Here is a 23955-nt window from a genome sequence, read left to right as displayed (position 1 = left end):
CCTACACCATCCCTCCTTGGTGAACAGGGACTTGTATGTGTGCAAATGCCAGAAAGATGGCTTTGAGTCATGCTTGCCTATCATTCGTTACGATTCATTATGGTTAGGTCTAAGGGCTTCGATCTTGGAGCTGTGTGAGCTCGAAGCATCACATGGGGAAAGAAGTCCCTTGAAATGTTGCAGAGGTATAAACAGAAAAGACCCCTTGGACACTTGCTGTGTGCGGTCCTCTTTCACCTGATCTACTGCTGGGCTGGCAGGAAAGAGCCTCAGTCCAACTGTGTTTCTCCTTTCACAGAATGTTGCCTTCTGTTCCCTCCCCAGCCCAAGGCATCCTGTCTTAGCCACCAATTTTCACCCTCCTTCCAATTGGTATTAGAGAGCAATGTAATATAATGACATATATTCTCTTTTAAAGAGTATTAAAATAACCATAAGAAGGGATAAGTCCCTTCTTACACTGGGGCTTTAATAATGATAAGACCCTCCTGGCAGACATAAAAAAGGAAGGAAGAGATGATGACAAAACTCTCAATGACCTTAAGATTTGGAAGTTGACATAGACCAGAAGTTGGCAGCCTTTTTCTGTAAAAAGCCAGATAAATATTTTAGGTTTCGTGGGCCAAGTGATAAAAATGAGGAAATTATATAAATACCTCTAACAAGAAAGACAATGCAATTTCAAAAATGATCCAGTAAGGAGAAGAATGGAATTCTTTTCCTTTGGGATAATGTTTTGCTTAATTGAGATTCTAGGTTAGTGATCCCTATCACCAAATCAATTACAAATGTTCATCTGTGAAAAACCATTCAAATCAATTACAAACGTTCATCTGTGAAAAACCTACACAAAAACAGGCAATGGGTTGGATCTGGCCTGAGGCTATGGCTTACCCACTTCTGCCTAGACCAAGAGCAGTGCAGAAAGCCACGGACTCACTGTGTGCAGCTCTCAGCGTTACGTGGTGCGTCTTAAAGGCACAAGCATGGATCTTTCTGGGTGTATTATCAGCATTAGGAAGACGCACAGGGGTATCTGTGTCCTTTACATTGAGTCCTTGTTGTAAAGGACCAGATGTGTTGTCTTTTGCATAGAGCAGACGATGCTGCTTCTGACACACCATGAGTCACCTTTCCACAAGTGTAGAGAAGTTAGGTTCATCCATTCTTGGTCTACTCTGCTGCAGCTGGTACCGTTGCCAACCTAACCGACTAATGATGTGCCCTGTTCATAACTTTTATGAGTGGTACTCAATACATATTTGTTAATGAGTGCACAGAGGATTGATTCTCTTCACTCGTTCTCTGTCCCATGTAGTATTCTTATGAAGTAACTGAGCTAATGTTCATCCTGCACATTTGTATAAAAGTAATGTTTACGCACAAATACACATAAACAGATTATCAACATTTTTTTTCAGGAAGTTTTACCACTGAGAATATTATTTTTAAAACAATGGAAGCTAAAACGAAACCAAAACACCAGTAGAGGGAACATTGTAGCGGCTTTATTTAAAATCTGAATCACTGTCCTAAAATACTGTAGCATATCCATCATTAAAGTTTTCAGTGGGTGTTATCTTTAAATAAGAAATGTCTTAACAAGTACAGAAAGTTCAGCCTTTCTCAGGTTACATTTTCAAAAGAACTCTGTGTAGTGTGATGGGGGAGGCGGTGCCTCTGATGTGTTTACCACAAGTAAATATTTACTCAGGAAATAGGTCCTGCTTACTGTTAAATATATGGTCAGAGATATGATTTCACCTCCAGCATTTGTGGAGGAGGCAAGGGGCCCCTGTACACATAAAACTGCCATAGCACGTGTTTCTCCCTTAGATACCCAGAGAATTTTCAGGCGGTGACCAGATTGATTAAAGCAATAGCACATGGGTAAGCAATCATGTATGTATTCTGTGCCAAGCAGTGGGGTTATTCTGAGCCCTTCCTTGGCCACTTGGTGGAGATCAGATAGCAACTAGGTTGGCTAATCCATGAACCAGAGGGACCTCTATATTCTCAGGAAAGCATTTGAGGTGAGTAGTCTTAAAAGCTCTGCTCTAATCAGCTTGCGCTTTTATTAAGCCAGCCCTTCCTGACAAAGGCCAGGATTAGGAGAGGGGACTTGTACAGACTTGGGAGGCTGAGACAGCTGAGAAAATCAGAATTAAAAAATAACTGGCATTTACACAGTAAGACCTTATGGTTTTCAAGTATATCATACGTTATCTCGCTTTAAACTCTGCAGTTCTTGAGTCATTCATCATCATCATCACCATCGCTACCATCATCATCCTTATCATCAGCATCACCACTGTCTTCATCTCCACCATCACCACCATCATCACCCTCATCACCATCATTGTGATTATCATCATCATCACACCATCACCACCCCCACCCCATCACCATCACCATCACCACACCTTCATCATCATCATCGTCACCACACCTTCATCATCATCATCGTCACCACCATCACCACCACCCCCCAACACCAACACCACCACCTTCATCATCATTATCGTCACCACACCTTCATCATCATCATCGTCACCACCATCACCACCACCCCCAACACCAACACCACCACCATCATCATCATCATCGTCACCACCATCACCACCCCCCATCACCAACACCACCACCTTCATCATCATCATCATCATCCTCACCACCATCACTACCACTGCGACCACCACCCATCACCACCATAACCAATACCAGTACCACTACCGTCATCCTGATCGTTATCATCACCTTACCACCGCTACCGTTATTATCTCGGTAACCGCCACCATCGTCACTGTCATCAGTCCAGCCACTACCACCACCACCGCCATCTTCATCAACATATCCTAATCATCACCATCCCTGCTGCTGCAACCACCACCACCATCACCTTCGTTATCATCATTCTCACCTGGAAAAAGGAAATTAAATCTTCTGAGGGGTTAGGTGCTGTGCCTAAAGCCAAACAACCAGTAAGTTGAACTAGGTTTTATGAGTTCAAATATTTTGCTCATTCCATAGCATATATGCTACTTTCCATCAGTGTGGAAGTCTGGATGCTAAAAATCAAAGATTTTAAAACAACAACGCCTTCAGAATTTCCTTCCTTCCTTCCTTCCTTCCTTCCTTTCTTCCTTCCTTCTCTTTCTTTTGTTTTCTTTTCTTTTTTCTTTTTTTTGAGATGGAGTTCTGCTCTTGTTGCCCAGGCTGGAGTGCAATGGCATGATCTCAGCTCACCGCAACCTCCACCTCCTGGGTTCAAGTGATTCTCCTGCCTCAGCCTCCCGAGTAGCTGGGATTACAAGTATATGCCACCATGCCCAGCTAGTTTTGTATTTTTAGTAGAGATGAGGTTTCTCCATGTTGGTCAGGCTGGTCTCAAACTCTTGACCTCAGGTAGTCTGCCTCCTTCGCCTCCCAAAGTGCTGGGATTACAGGCGTGAGCCACAGCGCCCAGCCTTGGCTTCAGAATTTCTGTATGCAAAGTACCCAGTACAGCAGTATGGTTAGAAAAGGGGTCCTGCCCTTCTCTAGAGGCTGTTTGCAGAGCAGCACGTGATTTTTTTTTTTTACTCAGATTGTAGAATGCAGATTACTCAAAATAGCAATGTTTTCTTCAGAAAGTTTTCTATTATGCTTTCTATTAAGATTTACAATTTTAATTTATTTTTGAGTTTTTAGAGATGCTCATGGAGATTAATTATCAAGGGTGTGAGTCATGTCCTACCTCAGAGACATTTTGGTACCCCTCAGCATGTGAACCACAAGTTGAAGGAGAAGAGTTTGTTTTTCGTAACATTTTAGTCACATAATTTATCCGAAGACAGTTAAGAGTGCCTTTCACAAATCATGTCTGCTTATTTGAGTCTCTGGCATATTTTTCTTTAAATACCGTTCTACTAGTGTATTTTGCTGTTATAAATAGAAAATGTTTTCATATTTATTCTCTCTCAGAGATTTCTGAAGTTCAATTTATAGAGAATAAAAAACTATCCTCAAAGGCTCAACCAGCTGACTCATCTTGTGGTCTGAAAGGCAGGTTGTCTTCTTGCTACTTCTTATGCTGAATGAACAGTTTAGGATGAAGTTGAGAGGGAGAAGGGACCAGCTGCTCTTACGCTGTTGCTATGTGAGTGGTTTGGTTTAAATACTTAAACCTTTAACTCCCAAGAACCAAAGGCAAATAAACATTTGTGTTGAAAAGTGGCACCATAACCTCAGAACTTTCCAGAAGGCAGCAACTTCTTTCTTCTCTTTATTTTATTTAGAAATAATGTGTGTCTAGGGCTAGACTTGTAACACAGCCGCAGGTGAAATAACCCCGATCTCCTCTCTGTTTGGGAGGTTCTCTATTAATGAAAATCTTTACAAAGCTTCATTCAAGTGTTTTCTCTCTTACTCAGCTGGGAAAAAAGACACCTTACCCACCCAAAAAGTTCACGTTTTTCTCACATTTATATTTTAAGTTCCAAGAGTTTTCCCTTGTATCCATCACTGTGTCCTTAAGTATCTTCTGCCTGAAGCATTTGTTAAGCAAATGGAGGCATGAAAATGTTGAAGATACAGAAAGGCAACATGTGAAAGAATGGTGATGCCATAAATGATCATTAATTGCCTTCTGGAGAAACGTTGCCCATTATATCTGACTTTTGATTGCTATCACAGCATAGGTCAAAATCTTTCTCTTAAAAATATCTGAAAAGGATAAAGTAGATGGTTCTGGTTTTTTTTGGAAGGAATATTCTAAAGGATAAGATATGCTCTGGCTACACAGCACGAAGTGAAGTGGGTTTTTAGCTTACATGACCTGATTTGTCTATCAATAAGAATCGAACAGTTTAGGTGCTTGACACATCCCTCTTCATCCTAGGGCGTGCACATGCTATGGAATCATTACCCTCATAGCCAAGCACATCTGCACTTCAGGCTCCCAGAAACTGACAGCCAGCACGGCCTGGACCGTACTCAGTGCTGAGGAAGCACAAGAGTGTTTACAGTCTCATCAGCACCTGCGTTTCTTGTTTCATTTTCTTCTTTCCATTTTCGCCCGCTGGGACCAGTTACTGGTTTTCTTCCTCTCCAACTTTTCTCTGTCCTTCGGGTACTTGAAAGAGTCAGTTTAATTTGTCTCAACTAATACCTTTTCTCCTTTAAAATATCTTCCAAAATCAATGAATTTTAAACATTTTAGTTAAACATCACAGCTTTTGACAAATAATCAGTAGACAAAATTTAGCCATCCAAAAATAAATGAGAAGTTGAATAAACTGACATTTGCTTAGCACAATAAAATACAGAAGGCAGGCAAGCACCGTGCGTGGCTCACGCCTATAATCCCAGCACTTTGAGAGACCTAGGCTGGAGGATCACTTAAGGACAGGAGTTTGAGACCAACCTGGGCAAGTTAGTGAAAGCCTTGCTTTACAAAAAAATTGAAAAATGCGCTGGATATGGTGGTGCACACCTGTAGTACCAGCTACTTGGAGGCTGAGGCAGGAGGATCCCTTGAACCCAGGAAGTTGAGGCTGTGGTGAGCTACAATCACACCACTGCACTTCAGCCTGAGTGACAGAGCGACACCCTGTCTCTTAGAAAAATACAAGAGGCACAATTAACTAGATAAATCACATCTTTTAAATAAATATGTTGGCTTGTGTAAGTGAAGTGGCTTCTATCAAAAAGAGAGGTGGGAGGGCAACCCTCCAAATTTATTTCAGTGCTTTGGTCATAACAACTCCACATTTCTTTTATTTTAGTTTTCATAGCTACAGTGAGTATGCACGTACTTTTAGTTTTCAACTCAAGCACTATGGAGGACGTGCTCTAGTGTATCTTACACACACCATTCCTAAAACGTTAAGATTTGGCTGGCTGCTCATGAGATATTAAAATAAATGTCTAAAATGTTTTACTAGTAATATTGGGCCCCTTTTGGCATTGGCCTGATCTAAACAGGTTACTCTGAGGTCACTGGGGGCCATAAATCAGGAGGGTGGACTGGTGGCTAAGACAACCTGCATAGCTCTAGTGCAATGTGCTATTTTAGTTTATGCCCCTGCAATGACACCATCTCTTTGGCACCAGCCAGAGAAAGCTTCCTAGACATCTATGGGAAGAGAATGTTTTGCAGTAATCCAAGGCAGAGGTCACACAAGCATGAATTACTGTGGCGAGGTCTTTGTCTGCTCCAGACCCTGGGACAAAGAGAGTAGGGAAAGTGACTTCCAACTAAAGCATTTATCCAGGAATTGGGGGATGGAACCTGATCCAAGCAATCTTGGCATATTGTGAAAGCAATTCTTTTCAACGCGGGAAACTCGGGCAGCCTCTTTCTGCCCTATTCCAGTCTTGCTATCGGGTCCACTTGAGAACTCTAGGTATTTTTGGAGAAAGATTCAACATAGTTAAATAGCAATGCTTATATTTATATGCTATAAAATGTGGCATAATCATGCAAGAACTCCAGTTCTTTCTAGCCATGGCTCATATGCTTCCGATTTGATTTCTCTTAATTTTTCCATGGTGGGTATGACTTAACCAGTCTGAACAATCAGAATTTATTAGTTTTGTACATAGTCTTCATTTAATTGCTTTTTTCTCCTTTCTTCTTTCTATTAATATTGGAAGGGGCAATTACAATTCGGGAAACAATATCAAAATATTCCAGATTATTACAGATTGCATAATAATTTACCAATTGAAAGAAAAATACTACCTTGGTTTTGTAAACAGCCTACATAGAAAGACCAAAAAAAAAAAAAACACTAAATATTTATCCTCATTACAATTCTTTTTTTTGGTAAGTGCTTTGTAGTATTCTTGCTCCCTCTGACCTGCAGTTCCCTTTGAAAGGGAAAAAGTGCTTCCTTACTTGGCTTACGGAAAGGAGAGCGGTTTGGTTCAAAAGTGAGTGGCAATTTTTTCCATACAGCTGTGGGCCTGTTTAAGAGCAACAGGCAGCTTGTGGCTGAGTGGACTCCCTCTTGCCAGTTCATCTCCACCTGGGAGAGTTCCCCTTTTTTGTGGAGGTTGAAACAACTTTCTCAGACACAGTTATCCAGGAGAGGAGAAGTATTCTCATGCTCAGCTGCACTATATCTGCTCTGGCGGACATCTGAAGATCTGACAGAAGCCTTGTAGTTTCTTGCGGTCTTCAAGCATAATCTTAAAAGGCATGTAAGTGTCCAGGAAATGTAAGAGCCTGAGGAATACTTTGCACTCTTACTGTGAACTTGGGGTGTTTTCTTATTCTATCATTGCACTTGACAGCAGATTACTGAGCAGTGCTGAAAATGGACGCAGGGATGGGTGGCGTTTCTAAGGAAAGAAGCAATGGCAGCTTTAAGTTGTGCCAAGGAGTGACTTTGGCTGCTAAAATACTCACTGACCACCTGGTGAGCCGTTTGCTCCCACACACGAATTCTGCTCTGGTCTTGAAAGCAGGATAGGAACCGCCCCTTCCTTTTTCCTCTTTTCAGTGATCATCATCACTGTCGCCGTCATCAGCAGCAACAGCAGCATTGCCATAGTCATTACCGTTATTACCATCCAGTTATTTCCACTAACACTGACCCGCAAGATCACACAGTGACAAACCAGATGAAAGCCCTTTCATTCAATGAGCTTGAATCTACAATGGGAAAGGAGTCTCTCAGGCTAACTACTGGTTTTTCAATACCTTGATAATCAAATGAATCATTTCTCCAGGAAAGATTAAGCCTACTTGATAGTAACCATTTTCTAAATGACATGATGATGTTGTGAGGAAAACAAATTTAGGGTTCTGTATGTGTGTCTGTGTGTGTGTGTGTCTGTGTGTGTGCGTGTGTGTGTCTGTGTGTGTGCGTGTGTGTCTGTGTGTGTGTGTCTGTGTGCGTGTGTGTGTGTGTCTGTGTGTGTGTGTCTGTGTCTGTGTGTGTGTCTGTGTCTGTGTGTCTGTGTGTGTTTATGTCTATGTGTGTGTCTGTGTGTCTGTGTGTGTCTGTCTGTGTGTGTGTGTCTGTGTGTGTTTGTGTGTGTGTGTGTGTGTGTGTGTGTGTGTGTGTGTGAGAGAGAGAGAGAAGAAACAGAGACAGAATAGACATTGGGATTTGCAGTGTGTAGGTGAATGCCTTTTCTCTCTTTCTCCCTGTCTCTCTTTCTGCCTGTGTTTCTCTCTGTCTCTCTTTCTCCCTATCTCTCTCTCTCTCTTTCTCCCTGTCTCTCTTTCTGTCTGTCTCTCTCTCTCTCACTATATGCAACCCTGTTCTAGAGCAAGAGCGGTTACACACCAATGCTCCGAAGTTCTGTGAACCTTAACATTTTCTTCAACCACAAAAAACAATTGCTGAAGCAAACAGGATCTCAGAAAGGCAGTTTAAAACATACACTGTGAGCCTGACTCACTGACTCATTGTTTTCTTCCCAGATCTTTACGGTGTTCATATATCTAAGTGAATTTATATATACTTTTAAGCAAATGAACCTAAATTCTAAATCCGTGTAAACTCTAGGGAAAAGGGATCTTAAAAATGTGTCAATTGCAAGGAAATATGGTTGCCCTAATAACAAGCTTCTGGGCATTTTCCTTTTTTTTATGTTACAGAAAACTCGTTGTATCAAAAGCTTTCTGCTTAGGCACGTTAAGTGAGCTGAAAGCATGGGGGAATCCTACAACAAGCATGTTCTTTGATAGGTAGATACATCGTTATGAAGAAAAGACTTGGTAGTAGAATGCCCAGAGAATGTGTAATCAGTCCTCTTGTTTCAAATGAAGAATGAGGCTCAGAGAGGATAAATGACTTCCCCAAGACCCTTCAGCTGTACCACGGCAGGGGCAAGGATACCACTCAGGCTCCTAACAACTTGTTCAGTGCTCTATGCACCATATTAAACCTCTGAAAAGTTATTTCTAAGCTGAAGTTCCATAAATAAGTCCTATTTTGAATCTGAGGTTAACCAGACACTTGAAAAATGGTCGCTATTCAATAAACCCATTTTGTAACTACACAGTAGGGACTAATATGTATTGTGCACTGACCATGGTTCTAAATGCTTTCCCTGTCATAGCACGTAATCCACACATAGCCATATGAGGTTTGGACTCCATTTTATAAGTGAGTACACTGAGGCACAGAGAGATTAGGTAACCTGCTTAAGCTCACAGGTGAATTGATTGGCAAAGCCCAGACAGTGCAATTGCAGAGCTGAAGCTCTTGGCTGTTGCCCTACACGGAGCTGCTTAAAAGGAGGCACCAGCTGGACTTGCTTTCACATAAATTGCCAAACATGAGCCACGGCTCTGAAAACTGAATAAAAATACACTGGATGTTGGCCTTGCGAGGATTTTCTCTTTAATCTTTAGGGATTAAGTTAAATGAGATGATCAGTTTGGAAAGGATAAAGCATACTACATTGAAGTGCAATGTAAATATTATGAATCTACTGCGAAGACAATTGTACAAAAATAGGTGTTACTGTCCCCCTTCACCATCAAGTAGACCAAAGTCAGCTTGCGTGGGGACCACCAGGCACAACCAGAATTTAAGTCTGAATCTCATTGGACTCTCGACTTATCTCTACAGTATGGTTACTGAGGTTGCAGTCATCAGCTCGGTAATGATGAACGCTCTGGAGGGAGAACACAGAGGTTCATCCAGCCCTGCTTGCTCTGAAGTCTTCCCTTGAGGATGCGGCCACACGTAATCCGGAGTGCAGCGCATCAGCCTATAGAGGGCGCTCTGAAGCATCATAGCCAGATGTAAAAGAGCAAAATCCCCTTCAGCCAAGAACTGTGGGCTGAGTGTTTTGAAATGCCATTCCTGAAGGGAGGGGTGGGTGAGTGATTCCCAAATTTTCTGTTCTAAGCATATCTTCATAGTTGTGAGCATTTTTCAAATTCTAAAAAGAGTATCTAAGCATAAATTTCCTCTTTAAGATGTTTCCTGCCGGGCACAGAGGCTCATGCCTGTAATCCCAGCACTTTGGGAGGCCGAGGTGGGTGGATCACAAGGTCAGGAGTTCGAGACTAGCCTGGTCAATATGGTGAAACCCGTCTCCACTAAAAATACAAAAATTAGCTGGATGTGGTGGCAGGTGTCTTTAGTCCCAGCTACTTGGGAGGCTGAGGCAGGAGAATCACTTGAACCTGGGAGGTGGAGGTTGCAGTGAGCCGAGATGGCGCCACTGTACTCCAGCCTGGGCAACTGAGAACTGAGCAAGATTCTGTTACAAAAAAAAAAAAAAAAAAGTTTCCTTTTTAAGGAAACACCTTTAAGAAGTGAAAGCTGACGAACGCGGCCTAAGATCAAACTTCAAGGTATTGGTGGCTCTAAATGCCTGCCATCAAAGTAAGGCCACAGATTGATAATTTGGTAAACAGCAGCAAAGCTCAAGTCGATATTCTTCTATTCTTCAAACTGGTTAAGTTGTGATAAAAACCAAACCCAACTTATGATTTTAAATATTTCTGTAGCAGAGCAACATAGCAGAAAGACAACATCAAAATATGAACAATGATTACATTCCACATGACTAGATTACAAGGGATTCTTTGCGACGCTCTGATTTGTGGTCAGCAAACTTGTATTGCTTGGGTAGTTACACATACACAAAAACCTTACTACTGCTCCTTTTAAAAAATTACTGAATCGAGATTTTTAAAAAATTACCAGACTTAGTTTCTTGAGGAAAGTAACCAAATTCATGAGATTCTTGAGTCCAGATTTCCTTTTCTTAGGCAGCTCCCAATTCTAGAAAAGCTTTTGCCTATAGCCCAATCTCACAGCCAGAATTTGAACAAATCATCTGTTGATGACTAGATCAGCCCTGCAAAATCACAACATTTACAGTGAAATTCCAGTGCATAGGTCAAGTCATGGAAGAGCAGCAAGATGAGAACAGAAAGCTCAGCAGTGCCAATGGGGGTTGGAAGCTTCCTGGGCTCCAGCTTCCCTACTTGAAAGTGAAGGAAATGGGAAAAGGGAATGGAAGGTTGGAGTGCCAAGAATGTGTGAAGGAGAGTAAGAGAGAAGGACCCAGGCCGGGCGTGGTGGCTCATGCCTGTATCCCAGCACTTTGGGGGCCAAGGAGGGTGGATCACCTGAAGTCAGGAGTTCAAGACCAGCCTGGCCAACATGGCAAAAACCCATTTCTACTAAAAATACAAAAGTTAGCTGGGCATGGTGGCCAGTGCTTGTAGTTCCAGCTACTCAGGAGGCTGAAGAAGGAGAATCACTGAGCCTGGGAGGTGGAGGTTGCAGTGAGCCGAGATGGCACCAGTGCGCTCTAGCCTTGGTGACTGAGCAAGACTCTGTCTCAAAAAAAAAAAAAAAAAAAAAAGAAAAGGAAAAAAAATGGGAGAAGGACGTAGACAGAGAGAGAGAGAGAGAGAGAGAGAGAGAGAGAGATACAGACAGATGGAGAGAGAGAAGTGCAAATCAAAGCAACGTGATACCATGGAAAACCACTCGTGGTCCATTGTCCAACTTCTACCCTGGCAGCCCTGCTGTGCTTAAAGCACTGTGTCAGGCTTCCCTTAAGGTGTTAAAGATACAGCATAGAAGGGAGACAAGGCAAAGAATTTAGTACTGTTTTCCAGCCTAAACTAAACCTTTATTTTAGTCATGACTTTAAAAAACGTATTCGTGGGAATGACTCAACTCCCTTGTTCCCCCTCTTGCCTTGTGCATTCCTTCAGTGCCTAAGTTGATATTTGCAGCCACTGTCTCACTCAGGATGCTTCGTTTTTATCATTTCAAAATACTCAAGTCCTTGCACAAGCTGGGCAAAAGTGTCCAGTGGCGTCAAAAGAAAGCAAAGCAGATCAGAAAGGCTCCTGCCAGAAAGATGTGTTTACCTTCACCAAAAACATCATCCTCTTCATGGGCCAGGAGCTCCTCAGCGTCAAGAAACTGCATCTTGAGGAAGACGGGAGCGAGAGGCAGCAGGCAGCAGCCTGGCGGTCCCAGCGGCCACACTGCCACCCGAGGCGGCTTCCTGTCCTCGGGTTGCCTAAGCCCTCTGGAGGGCAGCTTCCGCATCTGCCCTGAAGAAAGCAGTTTCATTCATGTGAATAGGCTTCTTGAGCCTTTTGAAGAGTGAATCCCAGGTGGGGTAATTCTCACCACTGAGGAGAAAGGATTTTTTGAAGGGGGCTGCAGATCCGGTTGGATCTGAATATAGACATCACTCAAAGTCTGAGTGCAGTGAATTCTGTTTCAAAGCAACAACTTTCATATTTCCTTAAAGACGAAGGTGGATGCTTAACTTTCTTGCTAATGAATTTGAACACAATGGGTCGTGTTGAAAGAGGGAGTGCACATTTCTCACAGCTTGGTTTTGCTTCAAGGACAGTTTATCTGAAAGTAAAGCAAGCCACGGTGTTAAAGCAAAGCAGGCACTGAGAGGACGGAGCTTTCATTTTGCTCAGTAATAGGTGTGTTTTTCTTTTTCTTTTTTTTCAAGCCTCTTGCATTTAAAGATTGGAAACGTTACAGCGTTTAAACCAAATTGAACCATATCTAGGCTTTCTGTGGCTCGGTTAAATCTGTAGTCAATGACTAGATTACTGGTTTTCGTCAGGCAACTTACATTTCACAGTCTGTACTCAGTTTGATACTTCAGACTGTACCACTAAAGAAGCAAGAAGAAAATTCACTCAAAAAGCAGCTCCTCCCAGCGGGATGAGTAACCCCTGGGCTTCTCCGTGAGTGCCACTGGCTGGCATCACCATGAAGAGCTACCTAATGTGTGCCAAATTCTGTGCATATACAAACAAACACACTTCTCTCTGAGTTCCACTGAGACTTCATTTTGGGGTTTCCCAGACCTCTGCACTACGTCGTAAGATCTCTCAGGTGGCCAGAAGATCAGAAAATGCAAATGGAGAGGACAGCAAGAAGCTGTTGACCCAGGGTGTTTATTTTGGGCACTTTATTTACTGCATGGTTTTGAAGATACTCCAGTGTTACCCTAGAGAAACTGTCTCCGCCTCCTGCAACTGCAACCTTAAAATTGCACCAGTTTCTCCCAGAAGAGAGTATGGACAACAGGACTGGAGAAATCCAGCAGTGAGAGGGTATCACCCAGAGGAATTCAGGAATCAGACGCTAAGGGTTAGCTGAGCGGCGACAGTCTGTTCATCCCTGCACCGGTGGCTGCCGCAGTTCCCAATACAGCTTGGGTCCTGCTGGGGTCACCAATCACTGTCAATCAGGGCTGCGGCCATCCTTAAAGGACAGCTTGGAAATGTCTGGGGTGTTTTGGGTGGCACAGTGACTGGGGTTATTACTGGTATTTAATGTCTTAGCACTCAAGGGCCCAGGGATGACAATCTTACTGTAATGCCTGGAACAGTGGCTCAAGAGGAAGAACTGCCCACCTCCAGATACCAATAATGTCCACCTTGAGACATACAGAGACGCCGGGAGCTGGACTTACCCTTTTCTCTAGCTCTCCTTTGCATCTCCCCTTCCTGACCCTTCTACCACCCCCTACCCTGATCCCCACTTGAATGATGTTTCTGGCCAAGGGTTGCACTGCGTTACGTAAATTAAAGCAATTAAAATGGGCCTAGGTGTAGGAGATGTGGACGTGGACTAGAGCTCCCTTTTGCGTGGTTGGGGTAAGAGGAGGGCATCCATTGTGACAATCACTACATTTCTCAACTACCGTCCTGTGTCCTTTAATCTTCACGATTTCATCAGGTGGGTGCGATCATCCCATTTTACGGATGAAGCCATAGGGGCTCTGAGAGCTTGAACCACATTCCTAAGATCAGGCAGCAGGTGAGTGGCAGGTTTGACTAACTGCAGAGCTCACTGTTACCTCTCGTCTGGATGACTTTATGGGAGTGGCTGCACCAGTCCGGGTCACTGCAGCATCCCAGTGGCTCTTGGGGACCTGTGCTACCTCCCTTACGTCCCCCCGCAGAACTACCTGGTTACCGTGTGAACCTGGGGGCCCCAGCCATTCCACTTCAAAAAGTTGGCATAACCTCTCTAGGCCTATTTCATTATCTTAACTGGGTGGAATTGGGTCAACCCTACTGAATTCATATGTTGAAGTCCTAAATGCCAGTACCTCAGAATGTGACCTTATTTAGAAATAGGGTCATTGAAGATACAGTTAGTTAAGATGAACTGATATCGTATCGGAGGAAGATGAGTTCTTTATCCAAGATGACTAGTTTCCTCATAAAAAGGAGAGATTTAGAGAAAGACATATACACAGGGAGGATGGTATGTGAAGATGAAGGCAGAGATCCACAGGCCACGGAACACCAGAGCTGGCCAGTAAACCACCGGAAGCTGGGGGGAGGTCTGCAGGAGAGTCTCCCTCACATCCCTGGGAAGAACCAGTTGTGCCAACACCTGGACCTCGGACTTGTAGCCTCCACAACTGTGATGCAGTAAGTTCCTGTCGCTTAGGCCACATAGTTTGTGGTCCTTTGTTACAGCAGTCCTAGAAAACTAATACACTTTCTCATTTGGCTTGTTCTGAGGATGAAGTAGGATAATTTATGTAAAGGAACTGACACAGCACATGGTACACAGTAAATACCCAGTTATAATTGTCCACCTAAATCTCTCACAGGGAAGCTTAGGACATTTCCTTAATTGGAGCCTTAATGGGGTTAGAGAATGAGAAGTCACCACGCTTTGTACAAAACCTCAATAACCGTTAAGAAGTTTCCCTCAATCTCCTCTTCTCCAATTCAGATATCTCGAAAACACAGCTAACCATCTCAAAGAACAAATCACAGATGCCACCAAGAACTCCTTGAAAGCAGAGACCATAGAAAACATGGTCCTTGCTCTCCAAAGTTTACAATTACCTTAGAGAGATATGACATACATACATACATAATGTGTTAACTAAAAAGAAAAACTAATAAATCACAGATACATGCCTCAATATGAATGAATTTCAAAAACGTAATATTGAATTTAAAAAGTCTCAGAAAATTATAAATAGTATGATTATATTTATATGTATGTCTAAAATGAGCAAATAAAAAAAATAACTGCTAACACTTACAGGCTGCCAGCAACAGTTCCAAGTGCCTTGATCGACTTACTTCTTCTATCAACCCTAAGATATAGATATACTTATTATCCCCATTTAATCTAAGGCCCAAGAGGTGAAGCAATCTGCCTGAGGTCATGCACTGATAAGTGGTAGAGGTACTGAGATTTGATCCAGGACCCAGAGTCCAAACTCCTAAACACCAGGCTATAGTATCTCTTATCTTAAAGGATAAGAGAATGCTGAACTTCTAGACCATTTTAACAAAGGGCAATAAATTGTGAAGAAGTGACTAAACAAAGGAGGCAGAGCAGGGGAGTGGGCTCCTGAGCGTGGTGAGTTGTGGGGAGGTAACTAGGAATGTATGCTAGCTAAGGATTAGTATGCAGATTCATCTCTCATACCAGGAAGAGGACCATGACTCTTCGTCACCCTAGTTGGGGGAATGAAACACCTTTATGAGTGGCAATTTATGGCACTTAAAGCAGAAAGGGGAAGGGCAGAAGAGTCTTTCTCAAAAATAGTTCAAAATAGTACCTATGCTAAAGTAGCATATTTTGGAGGACACATTCTGACCCCCTTCAAATCCATATTAGAAAAGAAAGACTGAAGCTAGGGAATCTCGGTGCTTAATTAAGAGTAGTTTTCATTAGGAAATGAGGAATGAGTCTGGAACAACAATGAAAGAATCTCGCTTCTCAGTGATTGAGGCAGACAGCTCCAATCATTGGATCTGGGGAAGAGGACAAAAGTATAGATGAAACAGTGTAAGCAGTTCCTTTGACAAAATGCTGATGTGTGACAACCTGTGCTAAGTTTAACAGCAGAATTTCATCAAGGCCATAAGCACAGGAACATAGCAAAGCTTTTATACTGTAAACAGTTGGTGCCCACTTTATGCCATACTAGGTCTGTGAATTACAAAGACATGCAAGATCTGGTCCTTGCTTTGTGGAACTTTACTCACTCTTGTGTTCATTCGTCTGGAGAATAATAATGCATACCTACTGTATTTCAGGTACAGTGGGAAACATTTAAGTAAATTTATAAGTGATGAGGCACATGTTATATTGAACATATGAAAATCAACACAGTATTATTATTTTGTGTTATGAGAATTGAGGCTATAATAAGGATTTATTTATTAATTTAAAATATTCCTGCATAGTTTGATGTTTTGAAAAAAACCACTGTCTGTGAAGCATGTAAAGGAGGAAGCCATGCTAGTGGAAAATTTCGTCATCCAGCGTGGGCTTTTATTCCAGCAGAAGAACTTCACAGTCTGCTCTCTGTGCTTTGGAGAATTTCCCACTCCCTTCAGATAGTGTTTTAAAATACTTAGGTTTCTGATATACACGCTCCTGAACAGGGAGAAAAATCTGAAGTAATTAGGAGCAAAATGTCTGAAACAGAAAGGAGAACACAGTAGGAGAGAGGAATTGAAACAGTGAGGAGTGGTAGGAATCAGGAAGGAAAAAGGTGAAAAAAGCCACAGATTCAGAAATAATCTTATCTTTGGTTAACTTTGCCATTAAAGATGCACCTAAAAATTTGTCTAGCTGTAAAATGGCACATCTAAAGAGCTGGGACTAAAGGAACATGATTTTTTCTTTTTTTTTTTTGAGACAGAGTCTGGCCCTTTCACTAGGCTGGAGTGCAGCGGCTTGACTTCAGCTCACTGCAAGCTCAGCCTCCCGGGTTCACATAACTCTGCTGCAGCCTCCCGAGGGCAGTAGCTGCGATTACAGGCGAGTATCGCCATGACCCGATAATCGTTTTCGTATTTTTAGTAGACATGGGGTTTCACCATGTTGGCCAGGCCAGTTTTGAACTCCTGACCTCAAGTGATCTGCCCCCCTCGGCTTCCCAAAGTGCTGAGATTACAGGCGTGAACCACCGCACCTGGCTGAAACATTATTTTTAATAGTGTTCCTGTTTTCATGTTGCAAAGAGGAGGTACCAGTCTAATGGGTACAATCTCATGAGGGTTGCCTCATGGTAAAAATCCTCCCAGAGGCTTTGGAAGTCTTCCTGCCTGCGTCCCCCATCTTCAGGGGCATCATAGGCTGCAGGAGCCATACTTAGGGTCACTTACTGAAGGTGTTGGGGAAGCCCGACGAAAGCCCAGGACAGTTTCCTTCAATGAGATTAAAGACAATGAGGATAATTGCCCACTGAAGGAATCCACTCCTTCCACTTACAAAAAAAGGGTAAGAACCCAGCAAAGGAGAGTTCCATGGCAAGACTCACATTGGGTATGGTTGGCAAGGTCGTAACCATGGGATAAGGGGTTGATTGCTGGGAGTGGTTAGCTTGCAACTAGAAACAGGAAAAAAAGCATATGAAGGCACTGGTTTTGGGATTTGACTGGGCTGAGCTATAATCTTGGCCTTGTTACCATCTAGCTCTTTGACTAAAGTTGATAATTTCACTTTGAATCTGTAAAACGCAGCAATAATCAATGACTGAGTTAAGGGATGGTTAAGCCCTTTCCGACTAAGTTGCCCCAAATTAAAATATAATCTATATTAATACATTGTGCTAGCAATGCAAACACGACTTCAAGACCCTGTCCCTAGTCCCTGGCCTTACCCTCTGTCTCAACCAGAATGTAATCATAAAGCCTCTCCAATAAAGAAATCCTGTAACTGCCACTGATAATAACATTTACCTCTCAGGGTTTGGTGACCTTAATGAAGGTGGGAATCCTTTCCTGTGGCCCTAACATTGACTTTAAAAGCATTTTCAGGGATCACTAAACAGTCTGCCCCTCCTCCCCTTTTTTTAACCTCAAGACAAATTTCTCAGTATGGGAGCTACTGAAAGTGACAGAAGGGGTGGAGAAAACGTACACAGGAAAAGAAACTTGTAAGAAGGTAGAAAGAAACAGCCTTCCATGTCTGTGAGAGATGTGGGGAGAGTTTAGGGAGAATTACAGTCCTCCCTCTCAGAACGTGACCCTAGACCCAAGAGCACCCCTGTCCACAAAAAGAGCGCCAGATGAGAAGGTGTAACTTTCTCAGCTTTCAAAGAAAGGTGGACATGTATTTATTGTTCGTAACAATAAATACATTTGTACTGTCTTTTATGTTTACTTATGTTTAGCTGCATAAGTTAAACATACGTAAGCATACTCTCTTTTATGTTCACTTATGCAGTTAAACATAAGTAGACATAAAAGACAGTTGCAGAAAATAATTATACATCTGTGTTGATGGCATGTAATACATAAGGGAGTAATTTGTATGACAGTAACAGCACAGAGGAGAATGAGTGAAGTAACAGAGGATAAAAGATTTTATATTCTCTTGAAAGTAAGGTAATATTAATCAAAACTGGGTTGCTATAAATCAAGATGTTAATTGTAATCCCCAAGGCAATCATTAGAAAAGAAATTAAAAGTATAGTAAGAGAACCAACAGAAAAATTAAAATTATACACTAAAAAGTGTCAATTTAACACAAATAATTCAGTGATACCTCTGTAAAAAATTTCTTTTATTCTCATTTTTTTAAGTGAACTTGGCTTCTTAGTGCTTGCACCTATATATATAAAATACAAGAATATAAAACAAATTCCTGTCTCACTGTAGCAAAGTAATATTCATTCATAGATGAAGGAGCTCATTGAAAGAAAGTCAGCCTCCTTCATCTCATTAAGAGATACATTTCTAATAAAATTTTGATTTCATGCTGGAAGATATTTATTTTCAATTAATTTTTTTTATTTTTTTTTGGGGGGATGGAGTCCTGCTCTGTTGCCCAGGCTGAAGTGCAGTGGCATGATCTCAGCTCAGTGCAACCTGAACCTCCTGAATTCAAGCAATTCTCCTACCTCAGACTCCCGAGTAGCTGGGATTACAGATGTCCACCACCACGCCTGGTTAATTTTTATATTTTTAGTAGTGACGAAGTTTCACCATGTTGGCCAGGCTGGTCTCAAACTCTAGACCTCAGGTGATCTACCCACCTCAGCCTCCCAAAGTGCTGGGATTATAGGGGTGAGCCACCGTCCCCAGCCCGATAATTATTTATTAAAATGTGTAATATAATTATGTTGTTTCAATCATTTGGTATATTAATAATTATAATGATAACTCTGGAGAAAATTTTTAATACTTAAAACCACTTAGTTGCGGAAAAATAAAAAATATATACATATTATTTTCCTAGAGAAATATGACAAAATACTCAGAAAAGTCTTCCAAGTATAATTAATAACATTATGAGAAGGCATATTGCCCCAAACCTGTGCCAAAGTAGAATTTTTTTTTGAGGTGGACTCTCGCTCTGTGGTCCAAGTTAGAGTGCAGTGACACGATCTTGGCTTACTGCAAACTCCGCCTGCCAGGTTCAAGCAATTCTTTTGCCTCAGCATCCTGAATAGCTAGGATTACAGACATGTGCGACCACACCTGGCTAATTTTTGTATTTTTGAAACAGGGTTTCCCCATGTTGGCCAGGCTGGTTTCTAACTCCCAACGACAAATGATTCGCCCACCTCGGTCTCCCCAAGTACTGGAATTACAGGCATGCGCCACCGTGCCCGGGCTAAAGTAGAACGCTTTGGTATGGTGGTATATCAGTGCCTCCTGGGATATATCTAGCATTCCTCATAAAATGTATCTAGCATTCCTAAAAAATTCCTATCAATTGTCTGATTTTAATGAGATTATTAGAGCCCTTCTGGAATGGTGATTTATTTTACTTGCCTAATTTTTGGTCTTATGTTGAGTTTAATGGTCTTGAACTAAAAAAATTTTTTTAAGTCTAGTAACTTAATGAGTTTTTTAATTAAGTGTTTATATCGATGCATAATATTTATGACAGCTCTCTCAGGAGTCTTTCTCTTGTGACAAGTTTGAAATAAAACTTTGTGAATGTATCTGAGAAGTTGCCTTAACAATTAGGATAAAATTCTGAGGGAGAAATGAAATGGAAATATGGATTCAGCAAGAAAAAGGAATAATGTAAATTTCCAAATCTCAACAAGAATGCTTATGTGTTTCGTACATGGACAACGGTGATATCTCTACATATTACTCCATAAAGTACATCCTTTGTAACCTTTAAAACATGATAAGTGGTTTCCAATGCTTGAGGGTATGTAGTTTTTCAGAATCTACTTTGGGCTTTAAAAATGAGACAGTTGGCCGGACTCGGTGGCTCACACCTGTAATCCCAGCACTTTGGAAGGCTGGGGCACGTGGATTGCCTAAGATCGGGTGCTCAAAACTAGCTTGGCTAGCCTGTTGAAACCCCGTCTCTACTAAAAATACAAAAATTAGCTGGGCATGGTGGCAGGCACCTGTAATCTCAGCTACTTGGGAGGCTGAGGCAGGAGAATCATCGGAACCCGGGAGGCAGAGTTTGCAGTAAGCGAAGATCGTGCCATTGCACTCCAGCCTGGGCAGCAGAGAAAGAGTCCATCTCAAAAAAATGAAAAGACGTGGTTAAAGACCACTGGTGCAGATCTCACATTGAGCAGAGTAGGACCTCAGCAGGACCTGTAGGGCAGGGACTGGGGTCAGGGTATTCCTGGATGAGCCAAAAGGAATAGGTGCCCCAGGGCTCTGGGTCCTGCAGGAGGCAGGCCTCGTAGTGCTATCCCTTCGCATATACTAGCTCTGTGGGCTGGGACCCAGTGTCTCCTGACCTGTTTCTTTTTGGCCTCCGAATTTCTTGTCCTCAGAGAAAGAATAAAACAAGGATTTAGAATTCGGGACTTGTTAAGTTGATTTTGGCCAAGTGTTTTTGAAAACTCTTCCGGGTGTGGCTTCTCTTCAGTGTTTGTGTCTTAGTGACCTCTGACTATACAGAAGGCAGAAAAACAATGTCGAGAGAGAGATCTTTGGAAGACTGTGTGACAGACAGAAAGAAGAAAGAAAAGAGGAGGAAGAAAGAGAAGCATGAAGGAGGAGCAGAATATTCTTTTGGAAGGAAAATATTTCCAGATTGTGTCTGTTTTTTTAAAGATTCTGTGGGAGGATATCCAGGGACACTCCCCAATTCAAACCTTCGGCATTCCCTTCCGCAAATTCGGCTCTGGGAGCTGCCAGTGCTGCAGGACAGGCGTAGGCCCACATAGGGCTGGAACACACCTAAACTCACCCTCCCGCGTTTTGGAGATGAGCTCACCTCTGTTCTGTCAGGCATCCCGGAAGAACTACATGCATTTGGGTCAATTTGGATGGAGGAAATGAAGGATTATAGAGAAAGAAATCACCATTCCTCTTGTGTGTACTGGCAGGCTCAACCCTGAATGTACCTTTCTACTTTAATGTCTGAAGTGTGTTAATAAATCACAGTTAAGAATGGAACAGTGAAAACAAAACCCCAGGATAAAAGAAAAGGCAACATGTCCTGTGGACTGAATCCTGGAACAGTCCTGCTCAGGAGGGAGTAAGGTCCCATGTTTTCCTGACATGGGACCAGTGGAGACAGAAGACAGTCCGATTCTTCTCTGATTCCTTACAGTTTCATCAGCAGCCTTGATCTTCTTCAGAAAGGGAAGCTACCTTTTCTTCTCTTCCAACTAATGGGGGGTGAGGAGAAGGGAAAAGTAGGGGCAAGGGGAGGAAAAAGAAAAGAGTAGGGAGAAGGAAGGAAAGGAGAAGTGAAGGGAAGGAAAGAAAGAGGAAGAAAATCAAGGCATTGCCTCGATTATTGATTTACGGGTTATATCCTGTATAGCTTCATGGCTCATCCAGTTCAATCAGGGCTTCAAGATGCTGCATCCGCTGTTACAGAAGAATGGCTCACTTTCCGTGGCCGTCTCCTATAATTATTTTCCTAATTAGTTCCCTGGTCCTACACATTATTTCCCTAATTCTCACAACAAAATTAACTCATACTAGCACCATAGATGCCCAAGAAATCAAGACTGTCTGAACTATTTTACCTGCCATAAATTATCTTACCTTTCATTGCCCTCCCATCCCTATGTATTCTGTGCATAACAGATGAAGCTATTAACCCTTCTCTTACCATCGAAGCAATTGGCCACCAATGGTACTGAAGCTATGAATACATAGACTATGAAGAATTAGGCTTCAATTCTTATGTAGTCTCAGCAGCAGACTTATAGCCAGGAGAACTTTGACTCCTCAAAGGTGATAACTGAACAACCCTCCAAATAGATATCCCCATCCATGCATTAATCTCATCTGAAGACATTCTGCACTCATGAACTATCCTTTCATTGGGCCTCAAAACAGATGCAATCCCTGAATTACCTGCCTATGGAGAGAACCTCTGAGCGTTAAGATGATGAACCCAGATCCTCTCCCTCACTGCTCTGTGTCTGTGTCAGATGATTGCTCATGGGAGTTGTTAGTTATTAGTCACTCTGCTATTTCAGACATTTTTTTGCCTTTTAAACGTCAATTCAGGTTGACCACAGGGAAACTCTGTTATGACCAAAGGGTCAAGCTCCTGAGTGCCAGCACTGGCCCCCTTTCCTCCTGTCCCCACCCCTCTCCCTCTTGTCCTTGTTCCTGACTTCTCTTTAGTGGAGAGGTGTACAAAACAAATTCAGGGCTCATTTCATCTCTGTGCATCCTTGCTGCTCTCTCTTCCTTAAACAAGACCTTTTTCTCCCCTTTTCTTAGAACTGTATTTGGTGTGACAACAGTTTGAAAAGCGCCACCCATCCTCTCTGAGACCACAAGCAGCGCTGAAGGCAGTGAACCAAGACTTACAAACAAGGGTGTAGACCAGAGAACACACTGGGGCCAGAGGAGGAGAAAGCAAGATCTAAGCAGCACAGTTTCAAGTGCGAGGGGAGCAGAAAGCAGCCAGCTCTAAAAAAAAAAAAAAAAAAGAAGAAGAAGAAGAGGCAAAACCCAGAACTCAAACCTCATGAAACTATCACACGTTTCAAGCCTTTAAAAGGTGTTTTTACTGCAGATTTTACAGACTTATCACCTCGTCAACGGTTATGAACCCAAATCCTTGCAAACTGAACAATAGAGTCAGATTGGTCTCTCAGTCTCTGCATGTGAAGGGTCTCTAGGCTTTTCAGGACACCTTTAGGGTCAGGTTTTGTGAAATAGGTTGAGCCAGCTTTCTGGGGGCTGTAAGCAACCCTGGAGAAAATGGGCAGAGGGAAATAAAGGCATGCCAGTGTGCTTTTCCCAGTGGGGACCTGGCAGCGGCCAAAGCAGGAGAAGTATTAGATTCCCATCTTTTCATATCATGGAAGCCCATGATGGCGATGGGGTGCAGGGCTGACTAACCATCTTGAGGTCAAGAGGCGGCCCCTCAGGGATCTGAAGCTGTTTAGCAAGAGCTCAGGAGGGCCCATCTCCTTGTCCCTCAGGGAGAGCCCCTGGTGCTATAGCACACCCCCTGGAAGGGGCGGCCCTTGGAGAAATGTTAGAATGCTGGGTGAATTATTTTCTTCTGAAATTTCATCCAAAGTTTCAACAAGGCACCCAATAGAAGAGTTGTTAAGTACTGTGAGTGGGTGTGGTGGAGGAAGCAGAGAGGGGAAGGGGCAGCTCCGCTCTCACTGTATCTACTGCTCATCCTAGAGATGACCTAATGTCAAAAACTTTGCAAATGCCACCAGCTGCCTGTTGCATCCACGTGGTTCAGTCGTTGCTATTTACAGAGTAGTATAAATGCCCGGTGCTACTGTGACCTAGGGTGCTGAGTACCAATGTTCCTGGAAGCGCCCCTAGTAGTATTTCTTTCATTAGCTGGTAGTTAATAAAAACTTTATGCAAGAGTAACACGGTGTTGCTGATGGTAGGTATTATCTGATGATGATAATCCTGTCGAGTACTTGTTGGGCCAGATCACTTTGTGAGGGCAGAAGGTTGGTAACAACACTTGTCTTAAATGCAAGATTCTTTCTCTTTTCATCCACCCTCTCCCTCCTATTCAGCAATCCTTTATTCACCCTTGGACACATTTGTGCTCTGCATATGCTCTTGCA

The 23955-nt window shown here is 42.6% G+C and overlaps 1 protein-coding gene and 1 long non-coding RNA gene across 7 annotated transcripts in view; one reads left to right on the top strand and one right to left on the bottom strand.

The window, feature by feature from the left end:
* Positions 1 to 14887, bottom strand: part of RIPOR2 (RHO family interacting cell polarization regulator 2) — a 121906-nt gene extending 107019 nt beyond the window's left edge. The window contains exon 1 of one of the 6 annotated variants that reach the window (XM_032247595.1): positions 11846 to 14887. In XM_032247595.1, coding sequence (XP_032103486.1) covers positions 11846 to 12053 — 208 coding nt within the window. In that variant the 5' untranslated portion in view covers positions 12054 to 14887. The remainder of the gene's footprint in view (positions 1 to 11845) is intronic. The other 5 variants (XM_032247596.1, XM_032247597.1, XM_032247598.1 and 2 more) reach the window with 5 other exon arrangements.
* Positions 14888 to 21822: 6935 nt separating this feature from the next.
* On the top strand, positions 21823 to 23745 carry LOC116529708. Its single transcript, XR_004259627.1, has 2 exons — positions 21823 to 22126; positions 22625 to 23745. It is a non-coding gene; the product is annotated as an uncharacterized LOC116529708 (long non-coding RNA).
* The last annotated feature ends 210 nt before the right edge of the window (positions 23746 to 23955 follow it).

Source organism: Sapajus apella, unplaced genomic scaffold (genome assembly GCF_009761245.1).
Source record: "Sapajus apella isolate SASKATOON/1434 unplaced genomic scaffold, GSC_monkey_1.0 scaffold63, whole genome shotgun sequence".
NCBI lineage: Eukaryota > Metazoa > Chordata > Mammalia > Primates > Cebidae > Sapajus > Sapajus apella.
This window is presented reverse-complemented; position numbering and strand designations above follow the sequence as displayed.